At 37.4% G+C, this 23,381-nt stretch overlaps 2 protein-coding genes across 3 annotated transcripts in view; one reads left to right on the forward strand and one right to left on the reverse strand.

The window, feature by feature from the left end:
- Positions 1–1,274: 1,274 nt before the first annotated feature.
- LOC6560529 (GTP-binding protein RAD) overlaps positions 1,275–23,381 on the forward strand; it is a 35,470-nt gene continuing 13,363 nt past the window's right edge. For both annotated transcript variants that reach the window (XM_032734659.1, XM_001987294.2), the window contains exons 1-2: positions 1,275–1,523; positions 16,618–17,038. In XM_032734659.1, the coding sequence (XP_032590550.1) occupies positions 16,832–17,038 (207 nt within the window). In that variant the 5' untranslated portion in view covers positions 1,275–1,523; positions 16,618–16,831. The remainder of the gene's footprint in view (positions 1,524–16,617; positions 17,039–23,381) is intronic.
- Positions 18,692–22,597, reverse strand: LOC6560527. The gene is made up of 2 exons (XM_001987292.3): positions 22,567–22,597; positions 18,692–19,832 (listed from the first exon to the last, which is right to left on the reverse strand). Exons 1-2 carry the CDS (start codon positions 22,580–22,582, stop codon positions 18,823–18,825), a joined length of 1,026 nt encoding a protein of 341 aa, XP_001987328.3. The 5' UTR covers positions 22,583–22,597; the 3' UTR covers positions 18,692–18,822.

Raw genomic sequence — 23,381 nt, forward strand, 5'->3', positions numbered from 1 at the left:
TAAGAAAATATTTCAAGAAACAAATAAATGATTTTCCTCTTAAATTTAAAATCGAATATTTTTCTGAGTGTAGTCACTTTTAGTATTTGATTTGAAAAGTGTATTTCAGCTGTCATTAACTGCATTACGAAAATGACCGTTAGCGAATTCGTGCTTGGCCACAATTAAAAGGCATGGTTAACAACGACTAAAGAACAGAAGCAAATGCAGATTTTTAGATTTTGGTCAGTGATTACCTGGCGTATGAGTAATGCTCTATAAACAATGCATGAGTAAATAGATGCAAATGTTTACCTTCAAATTTACAACGTATTGCGAAATTTATAAAAAACACACAGAAATATTTAGCTATCAAACGAATGAAAATGAATGAGCAATGGTTAATCCCAGAGTGCCAAAGAGCAGCAACTAATAAATGTGAAAAGAATGCGAACAAAAGTACATATGTATTTATGTATTTATGTATTTATGTATGTGAATGTGTATGAATAATAAATAGCTGTCAGCGTTTTTGGCTCATAAACAGGCCAATAGCGAAAAGAAAAATGAAATAAAAATCAAAAGCTGCTCGACGAACAAATATACAAATGGCCCAAGCAGCTGTAACAGTTGCAATCGTTGTTGTCGTCAACATCACACAAAAGACTAACACCAACAACTACAACAACAAACAGAACAGCAATAGAAATAACTGCAGTCTTAGCATTAGCAGCAGCAACAGCAGCAGCAGCAGCAGCAATAAGGCAAACAGACAGACAAAAGATAGAGGGGAAAAAAAAGAAAACAAAGGGCAAAGTGCAAAGACAAACAAGACGCAAAAACAAACGAGCGCAAAAGCTTTAGCTTTTAACGATGACGTGCTGGCTGGGTAACAGCAGAAAAAAGCTTTTCGTTGTCGTCATCGAGCAGCGAACATGTTGCAATGCGACTGAGACTCGCACGCAGTCGTCAGACGGAGTCAAACACTCGACGGCGCTTGCACAAAACGGACGCGAACGCGGAAATCGGAACGTTCAGCAAAAAAAAAAAAAAAAAAAAAAAACGGACATTGGCCTTTCGCGCCAAACGCGACGGCCGCAAATATTTGAAAATATATATGAAAATTGCATTGCCGATAAAAATCAAATGCTCCTCATTTAACAAACACAAAAACTATTTTATTGTGTCTTAAGTTTGTTAATTTGTGTCTGAAAAATAATAAATAAAAAAAAGCAAGCTGCTAAAATTTGGTTAAATATAAATAAAATACAACAAGTGCATAAAAAAACAAGTGTTCAGTGTGTGTGTGTGTGTGTGTGCGTGTGTGTGAGTGTGTGTTGGTGTGCGTTAATACCAATTATCGACCAAATACAAAAGGCAATTTCCCGGACCCGCGGGCCCATTAACTTCTTCCTATTTATTTTTTTTATTCTTGTTGTAATTGTTGTTCTTTTGTTTCCTATGGAAATTGACCAACAAACGGCAACGTTTATTAACTGAGGCAGCCGCTCGAAACCCGCCAAAAACAGCAGGCTAAAAAACAGGTTGGTTTTCTTTGCTTAGTTCAATAAGTTTTGGGAAATGTCACCAAAGAGAACATATAATAAATAAGGAATTGGTTTAAGCATTGTGATTTATTTTTTGTTGTGTTTATTTACTTTGTAAATGCGATTGTTTTCCTTACTGTTTCTTTTGGCTGCAGCCCTTTGATTTGTTTGCGTTTTTTAACACGCTTTTCCCTGTGGCACGCTTTGCACGCCTTCCCATTTTTCCGCCTAAATTCATTTGCTGATTTGGGATAATCAGACCCTCAAGTCTGAATACGAATACGAAGACGAATACGATTACTTATCGTAAGGCGTAACACTACCAAAAAAAAAAATATATATATAACCAAAGAACTGAAAGAATCGCTCATACGCAACGTTGGCCCCCTTCCACTTTTCCCTTTTTTCGCTTTTTACTTTCGTTTTTTTTTTTTGCCCACTGGGAAAGTTGGGGCCCAAAGACGGGAGCATTAAATATTCCAGGACATTGGCAGCCGAGTTTATTGCAATGTTTGAAAGCAACTGAGTCGCTGTCGTTTGTTTTACGCCCGACCAAATGCCAAGTAAATAAATACATTTTGCAATGATTATTTCTGTTGTAAAGCGTCTCACATTCCTTCGGGTGCCATAAACCACTTGACAGCTCCCGGCACCAACTTGGAGAGAGAACCAAGTGAAAAAGAGGAAAAAAGTCGGCCTCAATTGCAATCAATTTTAATACATACTTAAAGCTCAAAAAGCAAGAAGGTTTTGGGTGTGGGCTGATCTAATCAAACATTGCCCAGAAATTTGGGTATAATAAATTGAAGTGGATTTTCATGTCGATTGAATAAGAGTATTATTGCGAACTTTAACTGCACTATTTGTATTATTGATATTTCTATTTTATTGCACACAATTGTGTATTATGTTAACAGCAGTCGGAATGTAAGTTTAGCTCCTCTTGAATCTCTCTCTATTTAATCACGATCACGATTTTGCATTAAGAGAAATATAATTTAAACTCAATAAGTTATAACTGCTAACTGTTAATTTGACACTATTTGCTTTATTAACGTTTCTGCTTTATGGCCTACAATTGTGTAATATGTCACTTAACAGCGGTCTGAATGTAAGCTTAGCTCCTACTAACTCCCTCTCTCTCTCTCACTCTCTCAAATGATAAATTATGTTATGATATCTACCATTATTGTTGCTATTTGTCATGCTAGCTTTGACAGAACTCAATAAATGATGTTTTGATGTATAGTATAATTTCTGCTAGTTTCAGCTACTTTTCATTCAACATTTTTTGTATTAATAACATTTGTACATTGATTCATTATGTCACTTAACAGCAGTCGAGGTGTAAGCTTAACATACGTGTCACGAAAAAGTAACAGCAAATTCTGTCATGACTTGTTAACCTTAAAACAATTATTATTTAAAGTCAATAAATTATGTTCTGTTGATATGTACTTTGCTGCCATTTTAATTTTTCCAACGGTTTTTTTAACACATTATTGAAATGTTTTGCTTATGGAATACAATTGTGCAACTGTCAATTAACAGCAGTTATCTCCTTGTAACTCTTCCTCTCACTGTTATTGTTAAGCCCTGCTGTAAACATTATCCTGTTAGCTGCAGAGATCAACTCTGTTATGTTATCTGCTATTTTGTTTTGTTTTAAACTATGATTCTTGTACGCTTTCCTGCAGACGAGTTTGCAGCAATCAAATCGTTTGGCTTCTTGCTTTTTGTTTCTCATACTTTGTCCGCCTTAAATGACAAATTTCCCCCGTAACGATGTCAATATTTAAACAGCAACGTTATCTCTGGCTATAAAGTGGCTTGAATTCCAATCTTGCCAAAGGCACCAGACCATTTTATGAGAACTACGCGAGGTTGTTGAGTTCACTTCTCTTCTCTCTTCATCCTTTATCACTGTCTCGCTATGTACAATTTAACATTAACATTTTCGCTCAGATGTATAAACAGCCAAATGGGCTTTTGAGCTCTCATTTTAATAACACTACAGAGAACTGATGAAACCATGAGATGCATTATCGATCGATGTTTAGTGGCCTGCAAGCTGCTCCAAGCAGAAACCAATAATGACTTTCAAAAACTAATTTTGTTTTGATTTATGTCGACTTTCATAATTCGCAGCTGTTCGATTTTCATTTATATTTCTTTCGAAATTCGAGTGCATGTTTTTATACAATTTTTAAAAAGTATTGAATAATATACAGGTGTACACAGAGTTCAAAAATTAGCTTAACCGCAAACTTTTAGAAATATATTCTGTTTTTAAGAAATTTATTTGTGAAAAATAAAAAAAAGACTTTCCAATTTTTAGAATACTTTTCTCGTGAATCTAGAAATTATTTCTAAAAACAATAAAAACTTCATAAATTCTGAGTAAAGAGACGATATCAAACAAATAAAGATAATGTTAAACAAAAGGATATTGCAGCTATCAGTATCAAAAAGTGAATAAAGAAACAAAGTTTAATCAAAGGCAGTCCATCAACCACTCAGATTTCCGCATGTTGACACCACAATTACCAATCCTAACAACAACTGCGGACAAATAAAAGAACTGCTGCACTGCGTCATTTGAGGCGCATTTGCGAACTCGTTGGCAATTAAACTAAAATGGTAATCGTCACGCGACTCGGACATGGCCACAACAACCGCAACCACGCCCATACGCCCATACGCCCACACACTAAACGAGGCGTGCTGCACAACTGACTGACCGACTGACTTTACGGTGGTCGATTTTGTGGCAAGTAGCTAGCGGTGTTCCGTTGGCTTTGGCTTTTAAAGCCAAAATCAAATTTGCCAGCTAATTCCGTTTGGGCTGTTGGCCGCCAATTGAGCCACAAATAATTGTCAGCCATAATGAAATTTGTATGCACTTGCTTTGAGGCTCGCTTCAGCGCCAGGCCCAAAATTCCAAATTCAATTAAAACCTGCATTGGCCACAAAACGGGTTACACAAAACAAGCACACAACGCAACTGCCTGGGGCAACTAAAAGCCTTGCCACTGACAGCCAGCTAAATGAGAGAGATAGGTAAAGAGGGAGAGAGAGAGAGAGAGAGAGAGAGAGAGAGAGAGAGAGAGAGAGAGAGAGGGGTGAGGATGCGGATGAACTGGGCTGCGTTACGGGATCTGTCGGAACTCCTGCCCGGTAGTCGATTCCCGTTACAGTGTTGCCAAAATGCAGATACCGCCTCCAACAGTGGTTTACTCCATACCCTATACGCATTCCAAAAATAAAATGGGTATTACGAAATCACGCGGGAGTAGCACACTTTTACGAATATATAAAGTCAATATTCACTCAAAAAACAACAACAACAACAAATACTAATTTTAGAAGAAGCACCTTATTTTTAGAAAGTATATTTCTAAAACGGTAGTTTGCGTCTAACTAGCAGATTTTGTAGATTTTTTCAGGGTATACTTTTCTATAATTTGTGAAATATATGTCTGAAAATGGTTTATTGTCTTGTGAGTTCTTATTATATTTTAAATATGTTTTTTTTTGCAGTGACAAATAGAAAAATACCTTCTTATTTAAATAAATTATAAATAAACAAAAGTTAAGAATAATTGTTGAACGGGTTTTTTTTTATTAATAGCTCGCCTAAAGTCAAAATCAATATATAATCAATCAAATACTGGCAGACATGCAAATAATCTTAAGATTCTAGAAACTGTATATTTATAGTATCAAAATCATAAATAATTAATTGAATTTAATTATTATTTTGCGTTTCATTCAGTTAGATCTATTGTGTTCCGTTCTAAGCCTATAGCGCCTCCTTCAAGCCGGATTCTTGTAAGAATATTTCTTTAGAATGAGAGCAATATTTACCCAACTGAAGAACTTTCCCTAGAAAACTGCTTTTTATTCCGGATAAGACTTCACTTTCTGGTAAGGTCTGCTTTGAGGATTCCTCCACATCGTCAGACTCCGCTACTGATTTTATCGAGTTTAGTTAGGTGATTTCTTAGTATACACTGTGTCAACAGATCGATGAGTATTCTAAGTTCCCTTGGATATTATTTGATTCAATTGTGTCTGATTATAGCTGCCTAAAAGAGATTTGGCCTGTCTCAGATATGTTGCCGCTGCCCAGTTCGATTGTCGTCTGTGTCTTTAATCGTTGCATTGTGTGTTTTCCTATACCACAATATGATTCTGGTTCCATTAAAATTATACGGTTGAGTTAAATAAGCACATATGTATTTTTAATATTTTTATTTGTATTTAATATTTATTTTTAATATTTTTATTTGTATTTAAAATGAATATCTGTTTTTATAGTGTTTGTTTTTATACTCAAAATGTGGAGACTACCGCAAGCGATATAGATTCTCATTCAGCATAAACGCAGCACAATTTAATATAAATTGATAACGATAAATTAGTGTCTCTTTTATCTGTTAAGTGCGGTAATAAAAACATTTAGGAAAATAATTAAATGAATCGTTAAAAAATTCTAGACCCATTTTCAAGTGATTGGCAGTCTGATATGACAGATAGGCAACATAGGGTATCTATTGGTCGTCAATTTACAACTGCAGCAGCATTACATGTTGTGTTGTTGTTGCCTTTGTAGTTGACATCGTCCATAATCCTCCCTTCCCCATCTTCCCCTCCTGTTGTTTGACCATCTCGAGAGCTTTGCTAGCCTGGGCGTGCATTACATTTTGTGTATGACAAGTTCCGCAGCTTCACTTTGAACTATGTTTGCGGTGCCTGTATGTGTTTGCCTGCCTGTGTGTGTGTGTGTGTGTGTGTGTGATTCAAGTATCAACGTGGTACGTGACTGTGGCATAGACAACAATTTCAGTTGCACAGCCCCAAAAAACAACTAAATGTTCGGGCAAACGTAGGCGGCGGAGAACAGCAGGAGGCCAGGATACAAGGGATATTCGCATCACTGTAAAGGTCCGCATGGCAAAAATGCAAGAACCGTTGCCAAGCACACACACACATACACACACACACACACTCGCACACTCTCACAAAAATCCTACAAATTCCTGCAGTCTCCCGCAAAAGCAATTCCGAATAAATTGGCACAAATAACGCAAAAAGAAACTAAAAGCAAAAAATCAAAAGTTGAGACACATACCTTATACATACATATGTCCAACTATAAACTACACTTTCTGGCCGGTTGCCATTTAATGTTTAATTTTGTTTTGCATTTGCTTAAAGTATTTTTTTCTTAGGCGCCCAATAGACGCCTTTATTTCTCGCTCGTTTTCCAGTTTCCCATTAGTTTTGCGGCTAAGTCAGAAGTTGGCAGCAAATGCATAAATGGAAAGCGTTGCCAGTTCCCGCGTGGCTTAGCAGTTAACCATAAAAAACAGAAGGGAAAACAAATACTATGCAAAATGAAATATTATACACAAAGTGACAAGGGCTTATCCATTTAATCGATAAACCACTTAGGCGTCCAGCTTTCCACGCTGTGGGAGCAACAAATGCAATTTGGAAAACGAATCCTTGCTCCTCGTCTTGATCATCAATCTCAGACAGTTGTCTGCAATATTTCTCATTGTATAATATTAAATGTGAATGCAAATCAAGAAAAATATTTAGGAATTTAGGAATGTGAACTAAAAACAGAACACATTTAGAAAAGGGTTGCAAAAATTGTAAAATGAATATGATTTAAATTTAATAAAGGAGTAGAGATATAAATATGCCAAATATATACTAAAACAATTTTATTATATGCGAATACAAGAAATTAACTAATTTTCTTCAATTTATAAATTCAATTTTTGTGGATGGAAACTATGGAACAGACAACGACAACTTAACATTAATTTTGACTAATAATATGCAGACATTTATGTAGAAAGTTCTCTATTTAACATTGTAAAATATTAATTTAAGCTTTAGAGTATGACTTGAACGCTTAAAAAATACACATGAACTAATTAAATATATCAAAGTTATACAAATTGAATAGTAAACATAGATATATAAAAATCGTATGAGAAGGGGACTTTACCTGCTTATAAATAGCCAATTTTGATCCATATATATATGTGTATTTTTTTTTAATGGAATTTAATACGCATTTTGTTTAAATATATTTAGACAAAGTTTTTTATTCATTAATTGCAAATATGAATTGAGCGTTTATAAAATAGATATTGTCTTATGCAGTATACCAAAACTATATAAATTCCAAGCAAAACTTGAGTTTATAAAAATCGCTTCAGAAGATTATTTTACCAGTTCAGCTTCTATAAGCACTAAGGCCTTAACTTCACTAAGCCTTAACTAATATGATTGGAACAAAAATTCCAACATCAAAAATAAATTGAACTCTGTTCAAGTAAATTCAAAGAATTTGATCAATTCTGAATGGAAAAAGTAACAGTAGGTTTCTAAGGAGCGCATAAAGCAAAACAAACAAACAAAAGCCGAGTTTTCTGTACACAAAAGTGCGCCGAGAAGTGTGTGAAATCAAACGCAGCAAAAGACTCTCAGCATATGCTCCACAAGGCTAAGGAATGCTCCAACATAAGGAAGACAGATAAACACACACTCGTCTAAACAACCTGTCAAGTACAGACACGCCCTCACACCGTCACACACACACAAACACACACACGCACACACACACACAATTGGAGGGCAATGAGTGTACCGCGAAAAAAAATGGCAAAAATTTTCCAATTTATTTTGTGCTCAAGTTAATTATGACATACGCACATTAACACAGATTTCACAAAGGATATTTGCGATGAGAGACTGTAGGTCTCTGGGTGGGAAGGAGGCGGAGAGGGAGATGGAGAGGGAGACGTAGACGAAGCGCGAGGGGAAACTGCCAGAAAACTAAATGAAGTGAATTTTTGTGTAAACATCTGGGCCCGCTGGCATTGAGTTGGCCAAATTGAAAATAAAACAAGAGCCGTCGACGGTTTGTGTGCGCCTTAAAGTATGCTGCTCAGAATATGCACAGCAAGTAAACAGGACACACAGAAGCCGAGGGAGATAGAGAGTGAGAGAGAGTGAGAGAGAGAGAGAGAGAGAGAGAGAGAGGGAGAGAGACAGACACCCACCCACATGTGTCATAATCAACATAAAAGACGTTAAGTTTAAACTAAGCAGACGCCAATTTGAGCCCCGTTTTTGTTGTTGCTGTTTTTGCTGTTGCCTTGTTCGATTTGTGCATCGTTTTGGAAAATCTTTGACAAAAATAACATTTAGCCAGGCATTCGCCCCATCGATTTATTTAGCATTTACGAGCGGAATAAAGCTGCAACTTGAGATAGGTTTTTGGTTTTTATGAGGGGATATTGGTTTAATGAAGGCAAATGAGATTCCTTTCGGCAGACACCTTGTTAATTGACAAACGAAAATGCTTAATGAAGCATAAGTATAAATAAAACAAATTGAGCTTATTTTTTGAGATTTTGTTTTTCTATTTTTAGCTTATTAATAATATGCTTAGACAGAAGAATATAAATATATATATATATTATGCTCATCAGTATAATCATATTCCCTGACTTGAAATCATACATTTTTGTGCGTTGGAGCAGCCTTAAATATTCCATGACAACATTAAATAACAGCATTCTTCGCAAGCATAAATAATAATGAGCACAATAAATTGCGTAAAATGCAGGTTTCTTTTCATTTTATTTATTTAATATGCACTAAACACAGTCCACAAATTTTAAAAGGTTTCAGCAAATCTCTGAACTTGCAGAGTAATATAACTTGAAGACAGTTAAGCACACTTAGACATGCTAGTTTCGAAAATTTGATTAAAAGAAGACAGAGTTCCACTGAGAATATGTGAAATGGGGCATTTACAGAATAGACGAACAGGATTGTCGAAAGCTTCATCAGTTGTGCGTGAAGGAAATAGGCTAGGTTAGCTTATGGGGGTTGTAGACAAAGTTTGTAGTAAGTCTACTAGGAATAGAAAAGTTAAGACCATCTAATAGAAACGAGGAATTTATGCCGCCATTAAATGACCTATGTTGGAAAAGCACACCAAGTAGTGTTAATAATATTTGGCTATGTTGGCTTCTATTTGAAAGTGAATCATCTCTGCACCCACATATATTATGAGACAAATGTTAACATAAATTCTACACCATTTCTAATGCTTAGCACATAAAAAAAACATGTGACTATTTCACAGACGCGATCAACAAATCTTGAATATATATATATATATATAGCAGATACATATGAGCAAATGCCGCGTGCCATTGGGTTCGGTTTGCAAAGTGTGTTTTTTATTTGTCTATGTGTATTTTTGAGTATATGAATTTCTAAATATTTTCGTTTGCAATTAAAATTGTCAAACGCCGCGCGGCTTGTCAAAACTAAATGCTTGAAAATTTATACAGGCATCAAAATTTGTTTTCGCGTCCTAAACAAAAATATGATAATATTATTACCGATGACAACAAAAAAAAAAAATAAATAAATAAAAGAAAAAGAAAAAAGCAAACAGAAAACCAAAAGCATATAAAGAGCAAATAAAGAAGAGGAGCAGCCGCAGCCGCAGCCACAGCCACAGCAAATAGCCCCACAAATAACTTATGTCTGTCTACGCTGCGTATGTGTAATAAAAAATTGTTTTGCTGCCACAGATGCTCTAACCAAACCGCTAACGAACAGCCGCTATGATAATGCTAATGTTAATGATGATAAGCATGTTAAAGGAAGAATATCGTAGAGAAAGAAAGAAAAATGAGGCAAGAACAAAAGCACAACAATAGACACAATCCCCGTGGGCTGGAGAGGGGGGTTGGGGAGGGGAGGGGAGAGGGGGTAGCAATGAGTGGCGGAAAAGGCAACAAAGTAGCGTTCTGACCTTTGTGACAATGCCTGTGGGCGTGTCTCAGTTGACCCCCTTTTCGCTAGCCATTGGAATTAATTTTATCGTCAGCATGCAACAGGTGTATGAGTCCAGGTGTGTGAGTGTGTGTGTGTGTGTGCGTGTGTGTGTGAGCGTGTGTGTGAGCGTGTGTGTGTGTGTGTACCTGTGTGTGGCCATGAAAACAAACGACAAACGCCCTTCAACAGCAGCAGCAACAATAGCAACAGTAGTGGCAGTAAGAACATTGAACATAACATGAACAGACATGTACGAAGCACACACGCATCTCATCCACAACAACAAAAGCAAGCTGAGAAACAACAACAAACACAAAACTGTCTCTTTGGCTAAAGCTGTTAAGAAAATGTAATATATTGTTAACATGATAATGCAAGAATATTGAGAAAATAACATGAACTTTAAGTTGATGGAACTCGAAACAAAACTGTTTGTGTTCAACTTTCTTATTGTTCCTGAATTTTAAGGCTGCCGAATAGCGCTAAACTTAATCAGACACTTCTCGATGTGACTTTGTTTAAGTTGTATTAAAAACATTTAACAACTCTATTTAAGCTTGATTAAAATTGCCTTTAAAAACTTGTTCTCCGACTTCTTTTAATAGTTATATAATTCCTATATTATGACTTGAAAATTCTGAAGCTCTATCCCAAATTTTCCATATTTTCCCAACAATCTGAAAAGTTTGAGATATATATTTTTAAATTTAAATGAAAATATGTAGAGTCTGGTTTTAAGAAAGTCACAGCCTTCCCTAATCTTAAAATACACTTTCTGAATAATATGAATGATGAATTACCCTTGATGCGAAAAGTGTGCTAGATTTTTAAAATCCAGTTTTGGTTATTGCTTGTCTTCAAGATTAATACTGCATATATAATTCTTTTTCTTGCTTTTCATCACAGCTCTAGATTAGCATAGAAAATTACGTAAATCGCGCTCTGCTGCAGATTGCGGTCATGGTTTTGACATTCGTTTAAAAACAGGACAACAGGACAACAGGTGGACAGGTGGACAGGTGTCACAAGCTCTGCTCACCGAGCTCGGTCGACAAACGGCAATGCTCTGTTGGCCAAGCCAGTTGGCAGGGGAAGACCACTCGATATCGGGCGACACTTATCGGCTTTTGTCAGCTTTATCTGCGGCATTAACAATGATAAAAAAGTGGCCTCCCACACAGTTTGTGAGAGAATGTTTCTGAGTGTGTGTGTTTGTGTGTGTGTGTGTGTGTATCGCTGATAACTTAAGTTGCCTGGAATCGGGCACAGCTGTCAACGATGTGCAACGATGTGAATGTGGTGTATTTGTGTGAGTGTGTCTGTGTGAGTATGGCTCTTGTGGCAGCTGCCGCTTCAATGAGCTGCTGCTGCTGCTGCTTCTTCCATCCGATAGGTGGGCTGATTAACCAATATGTGGCCAAATATTGGAGTTGGCATTAAATTTATGTTAATAGACCGCCACACAATTTGCTGTTGGTCGTTGTCGATTTTTGTCTGTGATAAATGTGTCCCGAAAGTTTCATAATAATCGCAAACAGCAAAAAAAAACAAAAAAAAAAAAACAAAAATAAAAGAACCCAATGCACCATGTGGCGCCATAAAGCGACCGAAATAAGTCCACATGAGACTGTATTGAAAGACAAGCTAAAAAGCTCCATCAAGGCCGACACACATGTGCCTTCCACTCCTTCCTCTCCCCTCTCCCGGGGCCAATCAAGTCGAGTCAATGCCTTGCAGCAGCCATTGTCGGTCAATTAGAGGCATCGTCAGCTCAGCTGCTGACCGTTTTGCTACCCTTGCAGAGGGTATTGACCAAAAAACAGTCCACAAAATTAAAGTTACAATTTATATGATTTAAAATTAAAAGTTAATAATTCAACTCAGTTTTCAAATGAAAGAATAATAATAAAATAAGGGATGTAATAAATCTGGGAGTATTAAAATGCGAAATGGTCCAAAATGTATTACAAGGAATGGAGATAAGGAAAATTGTTAAGCATCAGTATTAATGATAGTAAGATAAAGTGAAAGAGAAGTCTCTGAACCTCTGAAGTGAGATAAGTTAACCATAGTTAAGCAATTTAATTTAAATAATTGCTAAGATATCCAGCCTAAACTCAATCAATATCATATGACTACCATTAAAACAATCGTTCGGGGAAGTTTACTTTCTGCAGCTGAACTTCATTCTACAAGGGTATGTAGTTTTCGGTATGTCAGAAATATCCCGTCTTTCTTTCTGTTATTTTTATTGTTGTTAGGCCTGTGGCATGATTCGAATGCAAACAAGCCAGCTGCCGCTGGCGACTTCATCTGCAACAGTTTCATGCACGACTGAGTGGGTCAGAAGCTGAGGGCCATTGTATCCCTTATTATACTCTTGCAAAAGCACATTAGCACTTTGTAGTGCAATGTGTAAAGCAGCGAAAGTGGACTGATCACTGCATCCATAAGATAAATATATTCTTGATCGCCATCAGTAGTCAAGTCGATGTAGAAGAGTTTGACTATCTATTCTTAGTATTTCATTGTAAAGCTATTTACCTTAATTCATTGGGCTTAGGCCATATATGAAGCAGTCTACATTCAGAAATAAATCGACCTGAAATTTAGAAAATAATGTTTTTCTTATTTTTATAAATAATTTCCAAATACTAAATTAGAATGGCGTAAATAAAAGTAGAGAAGTATAAATATAAAATCCATTTTCCAGTCGAAATGTACCATGAAATTAAGAAATGAACATTTTAAAAATATACTTTCGGAACAATATAGTGAATTTTTCGATTTTCTTTCTGTGTGCAAGCAATTCTTCTTTTTGTATTTAACAATAAATCTCGTATAATCAAACGAGTGAGGAATTTTTATTTACTCTTAAAATATTTTCATTGGCATTATTTTAATTTAAATTTCAGCAAAAGAGTAAATGAACTTCGGCTTTCCCAGTTTCTTTCTTTCTGGCTGCTGTTGCTTGCAATGCATCGCTGAATTTTCGCAACATGGCAAATCAAGCGTAAAGTCACAAGATGACAATGCCTGAGGAGAATAAGACCCTTTTTGTCTGCTTATCGTCAGGCCCAAGTTTTTCGGGGCCGAGCTTAAAGGGTTTTCTTTTGTATTTTATAAAGCATACGCAGCGTGCGCCGCGCATAAACTTTTTTGCATTATTTACCCACTTGTGCTTGGTGTATGGATGTATTAGTGTGAGTTTATGCGTGTGTGTTTGCATATTGTGCCTATATATATATATATATATATATATATATATGTGTGTGTGTGTATCTCGTGAGCTGCTGCTAACGTTAAGCAGCTTTAAAGGGCGACTTGTCCCCCCAACAAGTGCTGCCAGATGTAAGAAAGTCAACGCAAATAACGCGTTTTCCTAATTATTTACGTTTTAATCATTGAAAAAAAGTTAATTGCTATAAAACGGCGCAGGAAACAGAAAAGAAAGAAATTACAGCAAAAGTTAAACAACAAGCTGCTTGACTTTGAACTCCTTGAGAAGTGGCTCAGCACCTTAAGCCGACCTGTGCACAACATGTAAGAATTTATTATATAAAAGTCTTCTTTTTTTTTTTTGCATAAGTTAGGTCAGTTTCACAGAATGTTGGGCTTAAAACTCAACTAAATATATGCAGGTATCATTTTCAAGGATTCTTGTTGGTGGGATAAGGAAAAAATATTTATGCAGAAGTTCACATGCATACAAATTTAAAAACATTCTTGAGCTGGATGGCTACAGGATTTAAATTGATTAAGAGATTAAAATATTGCATAAATTTGTAAAGCATATATTTTCGCTTTGGTATATAAATGTGCAAGACTTAATCAACTCTAAATAAGCGAGAGCATTCCACACATATTTTTTCTCTTTAGCAAAGTCCAACCATGCCTTGGAATTATCCAGCAAGATTAAGATGTTGCTGCTGTAAGGACTAACTGTACCTTAAATATCGACATGCCTTCGAAGAGGAGCTATTCATAACTTGGGCAGCCGGCAGTTCGTTAAAGTGTTTGACAGCAGATTCAGGGGACAGCATCTTGCAGCTGTGGGGGCACGCACCGAATTGCACTTAGGGAGAGGAACAGGAAACTGACAACAACTAACAGGCGCGGTGCTCGTGGAATTTTGAGTCTGAGGGGCTAAACGACTTTGAAGCGTAATTCGATTATGCAGGAGTAAAAAGCAGGTCAGAGGGAAAGAGGGGGAGAGAGAGAGGAGGAGCAGGAAGCGAGCCGAGAAAGAGGCAGAGAGGTGCTGCTGCTGAGCATGGACATGGATACATTGTCGGCAGCTGATGATGCACGTCCAAACAGTGTGGCATGAGCCTAAATAGATTACAAATATGTTTTGATTCTCATAATGCTCAAGACTCCATGGCAATCATCGCAAGCCATCATCATTATTACCATAGTTCCAGTGTGTGTGGGCTCGTTAATTCAATTTTGTTTTGACATTGCTTAGATACTAAGCAATTGGCTTAAAGATGCCTGAGAAACTTCGATTTTGTTTCGTTTCGCTTGCAAATGTCAATTAGTGTCAATTAAACTGCACGACTCTCCCAGGACCAGGATGAGTTTGCCGTAATGAACTGCAAAGAACTCTGCCCCACCTCATGCTCCATCGTTCGCTCTCGCCATTCATTTTTCATTGTTTCAGTTGCAACACTGCGGCTGCCACTTGAGGCATTCTAGATTAACGCGCGCAATCTCTGCGTCTCGCTTACTGACAACGTTAATTGTGAAATGTTTAGAGAAACAAGAAAGTTTCCTTGTGTCGGCCACGCTTTACGCATGATGCAAGAATAAACTAACACATGGCAAAAGAAAGCGAAACATATCCAAAGAAAAATGTATTTTTAGAAATAGAAAAGCAGAAAATATACGTGATTAAACAAACGGACACACTTAAGCACTCTCACAACGAACCACATAATACACACACACACACACACACACTCACACACACACACACACACACACACACATCAGACGGTGTGTATTGAGTTCTCAAGAGTTCAGACAGCGGCACTCAAATTCGATTAGGGAGGCGAAAGAGTTAGTGACGCAATCCAAGTTACGCTGAACAAAGTTAAAGTCCGTGAATAATTGGAGTTGTGATATTGTTACGATAATCACAAGAAATACAAGAAATGTGGAATTCGTGAAACAAGAACATTTTTGGTATTGGTAAAGAAAACTCATAAGCGAACAGCACAAAGAATTCCATTCACAAGAAATTCTTTTGGGAAATTTCAACTTGTAAAGTTTTAATTGTGTGCCAAAATAACGCATAAATTTAGAATTTGTTGGGATACAATATGAAGCTGCTTAGAAATAAGTAGTTCTTAGAATGGATAGCATCACATGTATCTGAATAAAGATGCTGATAGACAATAAAGTAGCAAAAACAATTGATATTAATTTAAATAACCAACTAGTTTAATCATATGCAGATGATATTATTACTCATGTGATTTATAAACTGAATAATTTGCCTGAGCTAAATACTTAATTATTTAGAGCTGTATAATTGAATTTTATTAGGTAATTAAAACTCAGCATTGCATGTAGAATTTTTGCAACAAATTTCTCAATTATGTAAAACATAATTTATTGATTTACCAATTTCGTTGCCAGCAAAAAATGGTATATTAAATAGTATCGCAGCCACTTTTACCGCCCATGGCGTCCAACACCCCGCAACGCATTACCTGTCTCAGTCCCTGCCCCTCAGCCTGCCCCTTCTGGATGCGTGATTTTACACGCCATTTTTGTGGCTACTATTCGATGCCGTGCGTTGCTCGGACTTTGACCCAGTTTTGGGGGACTTGTGAAAAGCGAAACAGGTTAAAAATAAAATGCGAGTGGTCGAAGGGAAATGAAAAGGGGACTGGGTGGAAAAACATAAGAGACGCAATTCTATTCTATGTTTAATGCCGAAAAGTGAAATGAAAAATCACACAGCAAATTATGTTGCATGTTGTTATACATTTAGATTTAGTTTTTAAGTCACCGACAAATTTGAATTTTCGCATTATTCAGCTTTGCTTTCAGTTGCGTTGTTTATTTTTAAAACATGGCCGAGAAAACATTTTCTAAATACCTGCAAATATTTAAGAAATTTGTATTTTTTATTTAAATTTGGCAATTTTAAGTGTTTTTCATTTGCTTTATATTTCGCTTATCTTGTATTTATTTGCAGAGCACCGCAAACTCAGTTATGCACTCAAAAGTGCAACCACAGCAGCAGCAGCACCACCACCACAATAAACCACCAACAGCACACAAATAGCATTTTGCAGTCATTTACTTAGAAATCGAAGCACGAGTACAAAACAGCCAACAACAAGCACAGCTAATATAAAGCCACAGATAAGTCGGGTGAAACCAGAACCAGGAAAAACTCAGCTAACAAAATGGTGGACGACATTTCGCCCATGCATCATCGTATGCAAAAAAAGACGCGCAGCGCCTCGATTTGTGCCACTGGGGCAAGCATCGAGACAGTCATCCACAACATGCCCTCGGGCAGTGCCACGCCCGAGGGCGGCACACCCGGCTACAGACGTCGCCGCCCAGCCACACGCTCCCAAAGTGCACGCATCACCTCGGGCGCCAGATCGGTGAGTAGCACATAACTTTTGGGACACACTGTTTTAATTATTAATTAGTTGGCTGCTTATCGAATGAAATGCTTGCCTGCTCAATTCAGTTTTTGCGCACATTTTGTAGCTAGAATTTAGTGCTGTTTTCGTGAGTCCATAAATCATTAGCGATATTTAACTTACGTAATAAAACACATATTTAAATATAATTTTCAAATTACATCGTAAAAGAAAAAAGATGAGCAGACTACGTAAGTACATTAAGGTACACATAAATATCTCAATATATTTTAAGCATACTTAATAATCCATAAAACATAAAGAGCGGGGAAAGCTGTGGGAGCTGGAAAAAGGGAGAAAACCTTTTTTAAGTACAGGCAGGAAAATAATCAACCTGAAGGGTAGCTCACCTTATGATTCGTAGCCATTTTGCTAAAAGCTAGCTAAAGTTTTAAAAAAGATGCCAAATTTTTAGGCTGTTCTCATATGCGTCATACAGAATTATTACATTAGCTATTTTGTTGTTAGATAGTTTATAAATTCATATAATTTAATTTGGTGAGTGACTTCCCACCGAGCTACTCGATATCTGAGGCAGACAATGGACTAATATAGCAGTTTTTAGGAACCATGAAAATGGCTAGTTTTTATGATGAGTTTAATTTTAGGAAGATTATTTTTCTGAATGAACTAAGAGCTTATTTATTTATACACAGCAACTTTATGTTATGGGAGAGTACATTATGCGTAATTTTTGAAAAATTCTTCACATAAGTGTGAAAAGTGGTGGTGAAAACCTTTTGTTATTTATTTATTTATTTATTTACAGAGCTTAAAACTTCAGAGCTCGTTGGGAATGATATGGCTATTAGGGCCTTCATCTCTGTACTTAATTTATAGTAAAGTCAATATTATGCTTAATAAAATAATAATATTGTTAAATTACAACTTTGTAAGTAACTTATACTAATTTGTGCAAGCGGTTTAAGACTTAAAGAACATCTATTTATCCATCTATCAGAGAGTATAAAATATAATTGGAAATTTATGCATTCTGGAAATATGATTAATGGAATTTGTAAATGAAGTTAGTTTAGCTTATTAAATGTTTGTATTTTTTGGTTTAAGGAAAAACATTTCTAATATAGCTATTTACCACACTCTGAAACCAATGGCGAAATAATAATAATATACTGCCTAAAATATCTTCGTTGTCGTCTGTCACATTTTGTAGTACTTGACAAAGTATATTTTAGCTACTTTATCATGCGATTATTTCCAGTTTGTCCTGACTGTGTTGCCAAGTTGTTGCTTTTGCAATTTGCCGTAATTGCTTTATAAATAACTGCACAGCACGAGTGGGCCAAAGTGAAAATTGAGAAACTCCAGAGTAAAAACTACTCTCCACCAAACCTTTTAACTGTTGGCTTTATTGCTGTGGCAGCTGCTAGTTCATTGGACCCATTCGTGTTGCTTGGCTGCTAATCGGATTTATGTTTGCAATACGCCTGTGGCAGTTCAAATGTTGCAACCATTCAGTAGTTAGTTCAGAGTTGAACTGTTAACCACCAAATGCCTCTTGCGTGCCACAACAAAGTGGCAAGCTCGTCGTTTTCATTTAAATGCAAGTTTCTTCGAAATGTCTTCTCGCGAATACAAACACATGTGCGATAATTTATAGTTTGCCATTTATGAATTGCTCGACACACAGTATTAAGCGATTGTCAGCGGAAACTTATTGGTTGCCGAGGCGCCCCACTTGAAACTACAGAGTTACTTTATCTATGTATATAGCTGGATCATCAATAATTTGACGCAACCAGTGAGGGACTTAGTGCATAGATCATTTGATGGACGAGTCCACGCTCACGTCCCGCCTGTCTGCTGTAGGCGCCATCGCGGAGAAGGGCAATTCGGGAACTCAGCTGATTCATGCGCAACTCATTCTCCAAATCTGAAGCATTGACATATGTGGAATGGTTGTGATCTAACTCACTGTGCGACTCTTCCCTTAACATCGACATCTTTATGACACGCCGATTGCATCGACTCAGCTGTGCCCTTCTTTTATTTTCCTTATTTTCCCCAGGCATGGGCGTAACTGTTGGCCTCTCGGGGCAGGGCTGCGGGGGGCGAAGGCAGTGGCAATAGCCAAGATTGTGCAGCAGATACTCCTCGAACTCCTCGGACGGCGTCAACAATTTCTGATAGCTCTCGAGCGCATTGATATCCGCCGGATCGAGCATATTTGCACCGCAGTCCAGTTTCAGAAAGTGACTATAGAAATAGTTGAATAGCTCCTTGACCAGACCAATGAAGAACTTGACTGGCTTGTGGAATGCATCGCCCAATATGAGCGGAGTTTCATCATTCAAATCCAACTTGTTGAACGCCCGCCGAAAGGCGATGAGATTTGAGCGCATGTTTTTAATGCCACGATTCAAGGATTGATTGGAGCCGAGTATGATCTGATAGTGCAACTGATATTTTTTGATCATAGCATCATCGCCTTCAGCGTTGATTGCTGCCGGCCTCCGGCAGTGTGAGTCTGATCGTAAGAGAAGCTCTTGATTCAGTGGATGTAGCGTCTCGGCAGCGATGCGCTGCAGTCCAAGCTCCTTGAGCCACTCCCTGTAGTAGGTCCTGTACGCCTCGTCCAGATGCAGCAGCTCCCTCAGCACAGTTACCTCAATGCCCTCATGCTTCCGTTGGATCATGCTCAGCACCGGAGCCAATGCATTCTTCTCATGTATTGAATAGATGCTGGGATTCATCAAATAAGTTGTCAGCCGCGGTTCGATCATTTCACAGTCTAGAATTTTCATTTAAATATACAAAATAGAAGAGTCAACAAATATTATATTTCTTTATATATATATGGAATTTTTTTTTCAGAGCACATCTGACTAACAGTTCTAACTTGATCAATGTTTGTTCAAGTCAAAGAGAATCTACTTGTTTTAGAATAAATTATAAGCAGCTTTGTATGTATTAAATTACACTTAATCCCTTGATATGTCCAGAATTTAGGTATATACAACAATATTCAAAGAATTTGGTATTTTATGAATAAGTTCTAATACATTTAAATACGCATTTCAATAAACAGCTCACTTCTTCAGCCACATCCAATATATGAGTATAATATCGAATACAGATTTCACTAAACTAATTTTAGAACCATACATTTTCTATTATTTTGCAAAAGTTCAGCTATTGCCAGTATGTATATATACATATATACTCGTATATATATATACCAATATTTAAGACAATATTTTCCTCTCGAGGGATAAACACAAATATAGATATTAATGGAAAGTAGTTTAAACCAAAATGTTGTTGGTTTGGAGATTTGCATTGAAATCATTTCACAATATTAATCGATTTGGACGCAAATCCCCACGGCGAGTTTATTTTTGTTGCCGCTTGATAATGAAATCGGAACAACGCCCGAGGGATGTGTGACGTGTAAGTGTTCCGGATATAGTGTGTGTGTGTGTGTGTGTGTGTTGGTGTGTGTATATGGCCAATTGGCAGGACAACAGTTTGACAGTTTGCCTGCGGCAAGCAGGCGACAGATATCAGACAGGAGACAGCAGGCATTGAGTTTCACATCATAACAAAAACCCGATATGGAATCAAATCGTGCCACAGCTAAAGGCGACAGTGCTGACAATCTAGTAAAGCATGCCACGTGCCATTTAAGATCTTTGCATGTCCCCAAATGGGGACACTTTTGTGTCGTTTAAGCTGCGTCTCTGCGACCCCACAATGACTCCGTTATCAGCTCCATCTGCATTTTGATTGAGCTCCTGTGTGTGCCAGTCTGTGTGTATGCGTGTCTGCGAATTGAATTATGTGCTGGGGTAAATTCAATTTTTGATGCGATGCCGCACAAGGGCAACATCACGTGTCAAAGAACGCGTCCCACATGGCGTATGCGTGTTGACTCACTAAGACCCAAACTCCTTTAGAAAACAGCACAAAAATTATCTTTACTTTTTGGAAATAATTTTTAATTTTAAAGTTAGAAACGCTTTTCCTTAAGAGACTAAGACAAGTCTTTAGAGCGATTAGAAACTTCATTATGAAATTTAGAGAAATATCCCAAAGCTTTAAATGCAATTTGTAAATGTTAATAGATATTTCAAAGCAACACCAGCGGAATGTGCAGCAGAGTTACAGCTAAAAATGTCAACGATGCGCTGCAAGTGGCGACATTTCAACTATGTAGCAAACAAAGAAGTTTGCGCTTTGCTGTAAAGCACACATGCTGCACTTGGTTGGCACTGGTTGGTGGGCGTGGCACTCATCACCATAGAGGAGAGTATCAGCTCGCAAATGGAATGTAATGAGTTTTTGTTTCTTGCTTGAGTCTAACTTTCAGCTCACACGATGTTTTAATAAGTTCACAGCAAAAGTTTTACGAGATTGTGGAATGGGTCCTCAGACGAACATGAGACGTCCTCCGACGAACATGTGGGACAAGAGACGAAGATGCAGTGGGGAAAGCGGTTGTTGAGACAGGGTGGTGACAATTTAAAAGACGTCGCACTCCCAGATTGGTATAGAAGTTGAACTGCAAAACCGAATAATAACAAGATGCAAACTGAAGCAATTCCAACAAAGAAAACACATTTCAGTAGCAATGCCAACCACAAATTTTATTTGCATACCCCTGAAAAGGGGGAAAAATCAGAGATACGAAATTTTATCCAATTTCCCTATTTAAAAACTCATATTAAATGCCTTTCTAATACTTGAAAGGTGTTCATATTAATAATAATTATCGGTATTCGATGAGCACACAAGATAAGTATCGCTATCTCAAGTAAATAACAAGAACCTGTATTGTGATTATACATTAATTAATTTGGTTTTACGTGGTGGACTTGGAATTGAATTGGTCAGCTTAACAGTGATTTGTGCATAGGAATCAACTTTTTAGTGTCTCAATATTTATACACTCATATAGACATATGAACCACAAATGAAATAAATTAACAGCTAGACACACTATGTGTGTGTGTGGGGGGCCGACAAAGAATGGGCCCAATGCCCCACGGACTAATTGGGAATTAAGCAGATACAAATTGAAGACAAGCAAAGAGGACACGGCCTGGCTAAGACGACGACGACGACGACGACGAAAGTTGGCCCGGATCAAACGCACAAAAGCCGGATGTAATTAATTTTGTGCCAGAAAGTTCAACTAAGTGAAGACATGCTGCATCCGGTGATGACACCAAAGAAAAAACTACTCAATATATATTCTACGTATGTATGTATGTATGTATGTATGTATGTGCAACAATATTTGATTAAGTCCAAAAAGGAAGCCACGCAAATATGGCACAAGAACAGCAATTACGGGTCACGCGAGCTGTTGCCGCTGAGCTGCTGTTGAGCTGCCTGCTGAGGGCTCATAAAAAAAGGTGCTGGGCTCTGGACAGTGGGCCACTAAATAAACAGACAGAACTTGGCTAATGGCCGCTGACGCTGACGCCGACGCCACCGCCATCAACGTCCACTCACTCACTCACCCAGCCATCCAGCCATCCAGCCATCCACTTGGACGACTCTCAGCGTGGCCCAATTCCGTCAGACACTTGACGACTGATGGCAGCACGTAAGCAACGCTTCCGGCCAGCTCAGCTCGTGTGAAAGCCACAAAGTGAGCTCGTCTACAACTGCCAGGAAGCTGCTAACAAAATTCTCAGCTCGGCATTCACACGTCGCTTGAGTTTTAGCCTAGCCTCGCTGGATGAAGCGGAACAGGTGCCAAGAGGGAGACAGCTGCTGCTTAAATATGATTTCATTGCGTTGTCAACGATGGCTGCTGAAAAGGATTTACTTGAATCGAGACGTGCATTTAAAACAATCGCAACACTGATTGCCAATTGAGTGACACACAAAGAAAACAGAAAACACTTTGCTGATTTATGTGGTGCGTTTTTGTTACCATCAGCATTACATGTTAAAGTGTATTTACCGAGCAGATGGAGACGTCTCCGAAGCCAAATATAAATATATTTATATACATGTCTATCGAGCTGACATTTTGAATGTATATTTACATACGAATATCACTTGCAGAACAAGCTTACATCAGTTTTGAATAACTTATCCGGATGAAAAATGTATCCATAAATAAATACATTTCCAACTGCTTCCTACACTCAAAAAAAAAGAAATACTCTGAATTGTAGAAAGTCGAAATGATTTCATGGGTAACTCACCTTATTATTCAGAAAGCATATTTCTGAAAGAAAAGTTTGCCTCTTTCTAAACTCAAGGGTATAATTTTTTGAAACTTGGAGTGAATATATATCATTTCAAATGTATTTCATTTTATATC

Source organism: Drosophila grimshawi, unplaced genomic scaffold, assembly GCF_018153295.1.
Source record: "Drosophila grimshawi isolate 15287-2541.00 unplaced genomic scaffold, ASM1815329v1 contig_1369, whole genome shotgun sequence".
NCBI lineage: Eukaryota > Metazoa > Arthropoda > Insecta > Diptera > Drosophilidae > Drosophila > Drosophila grimshawi.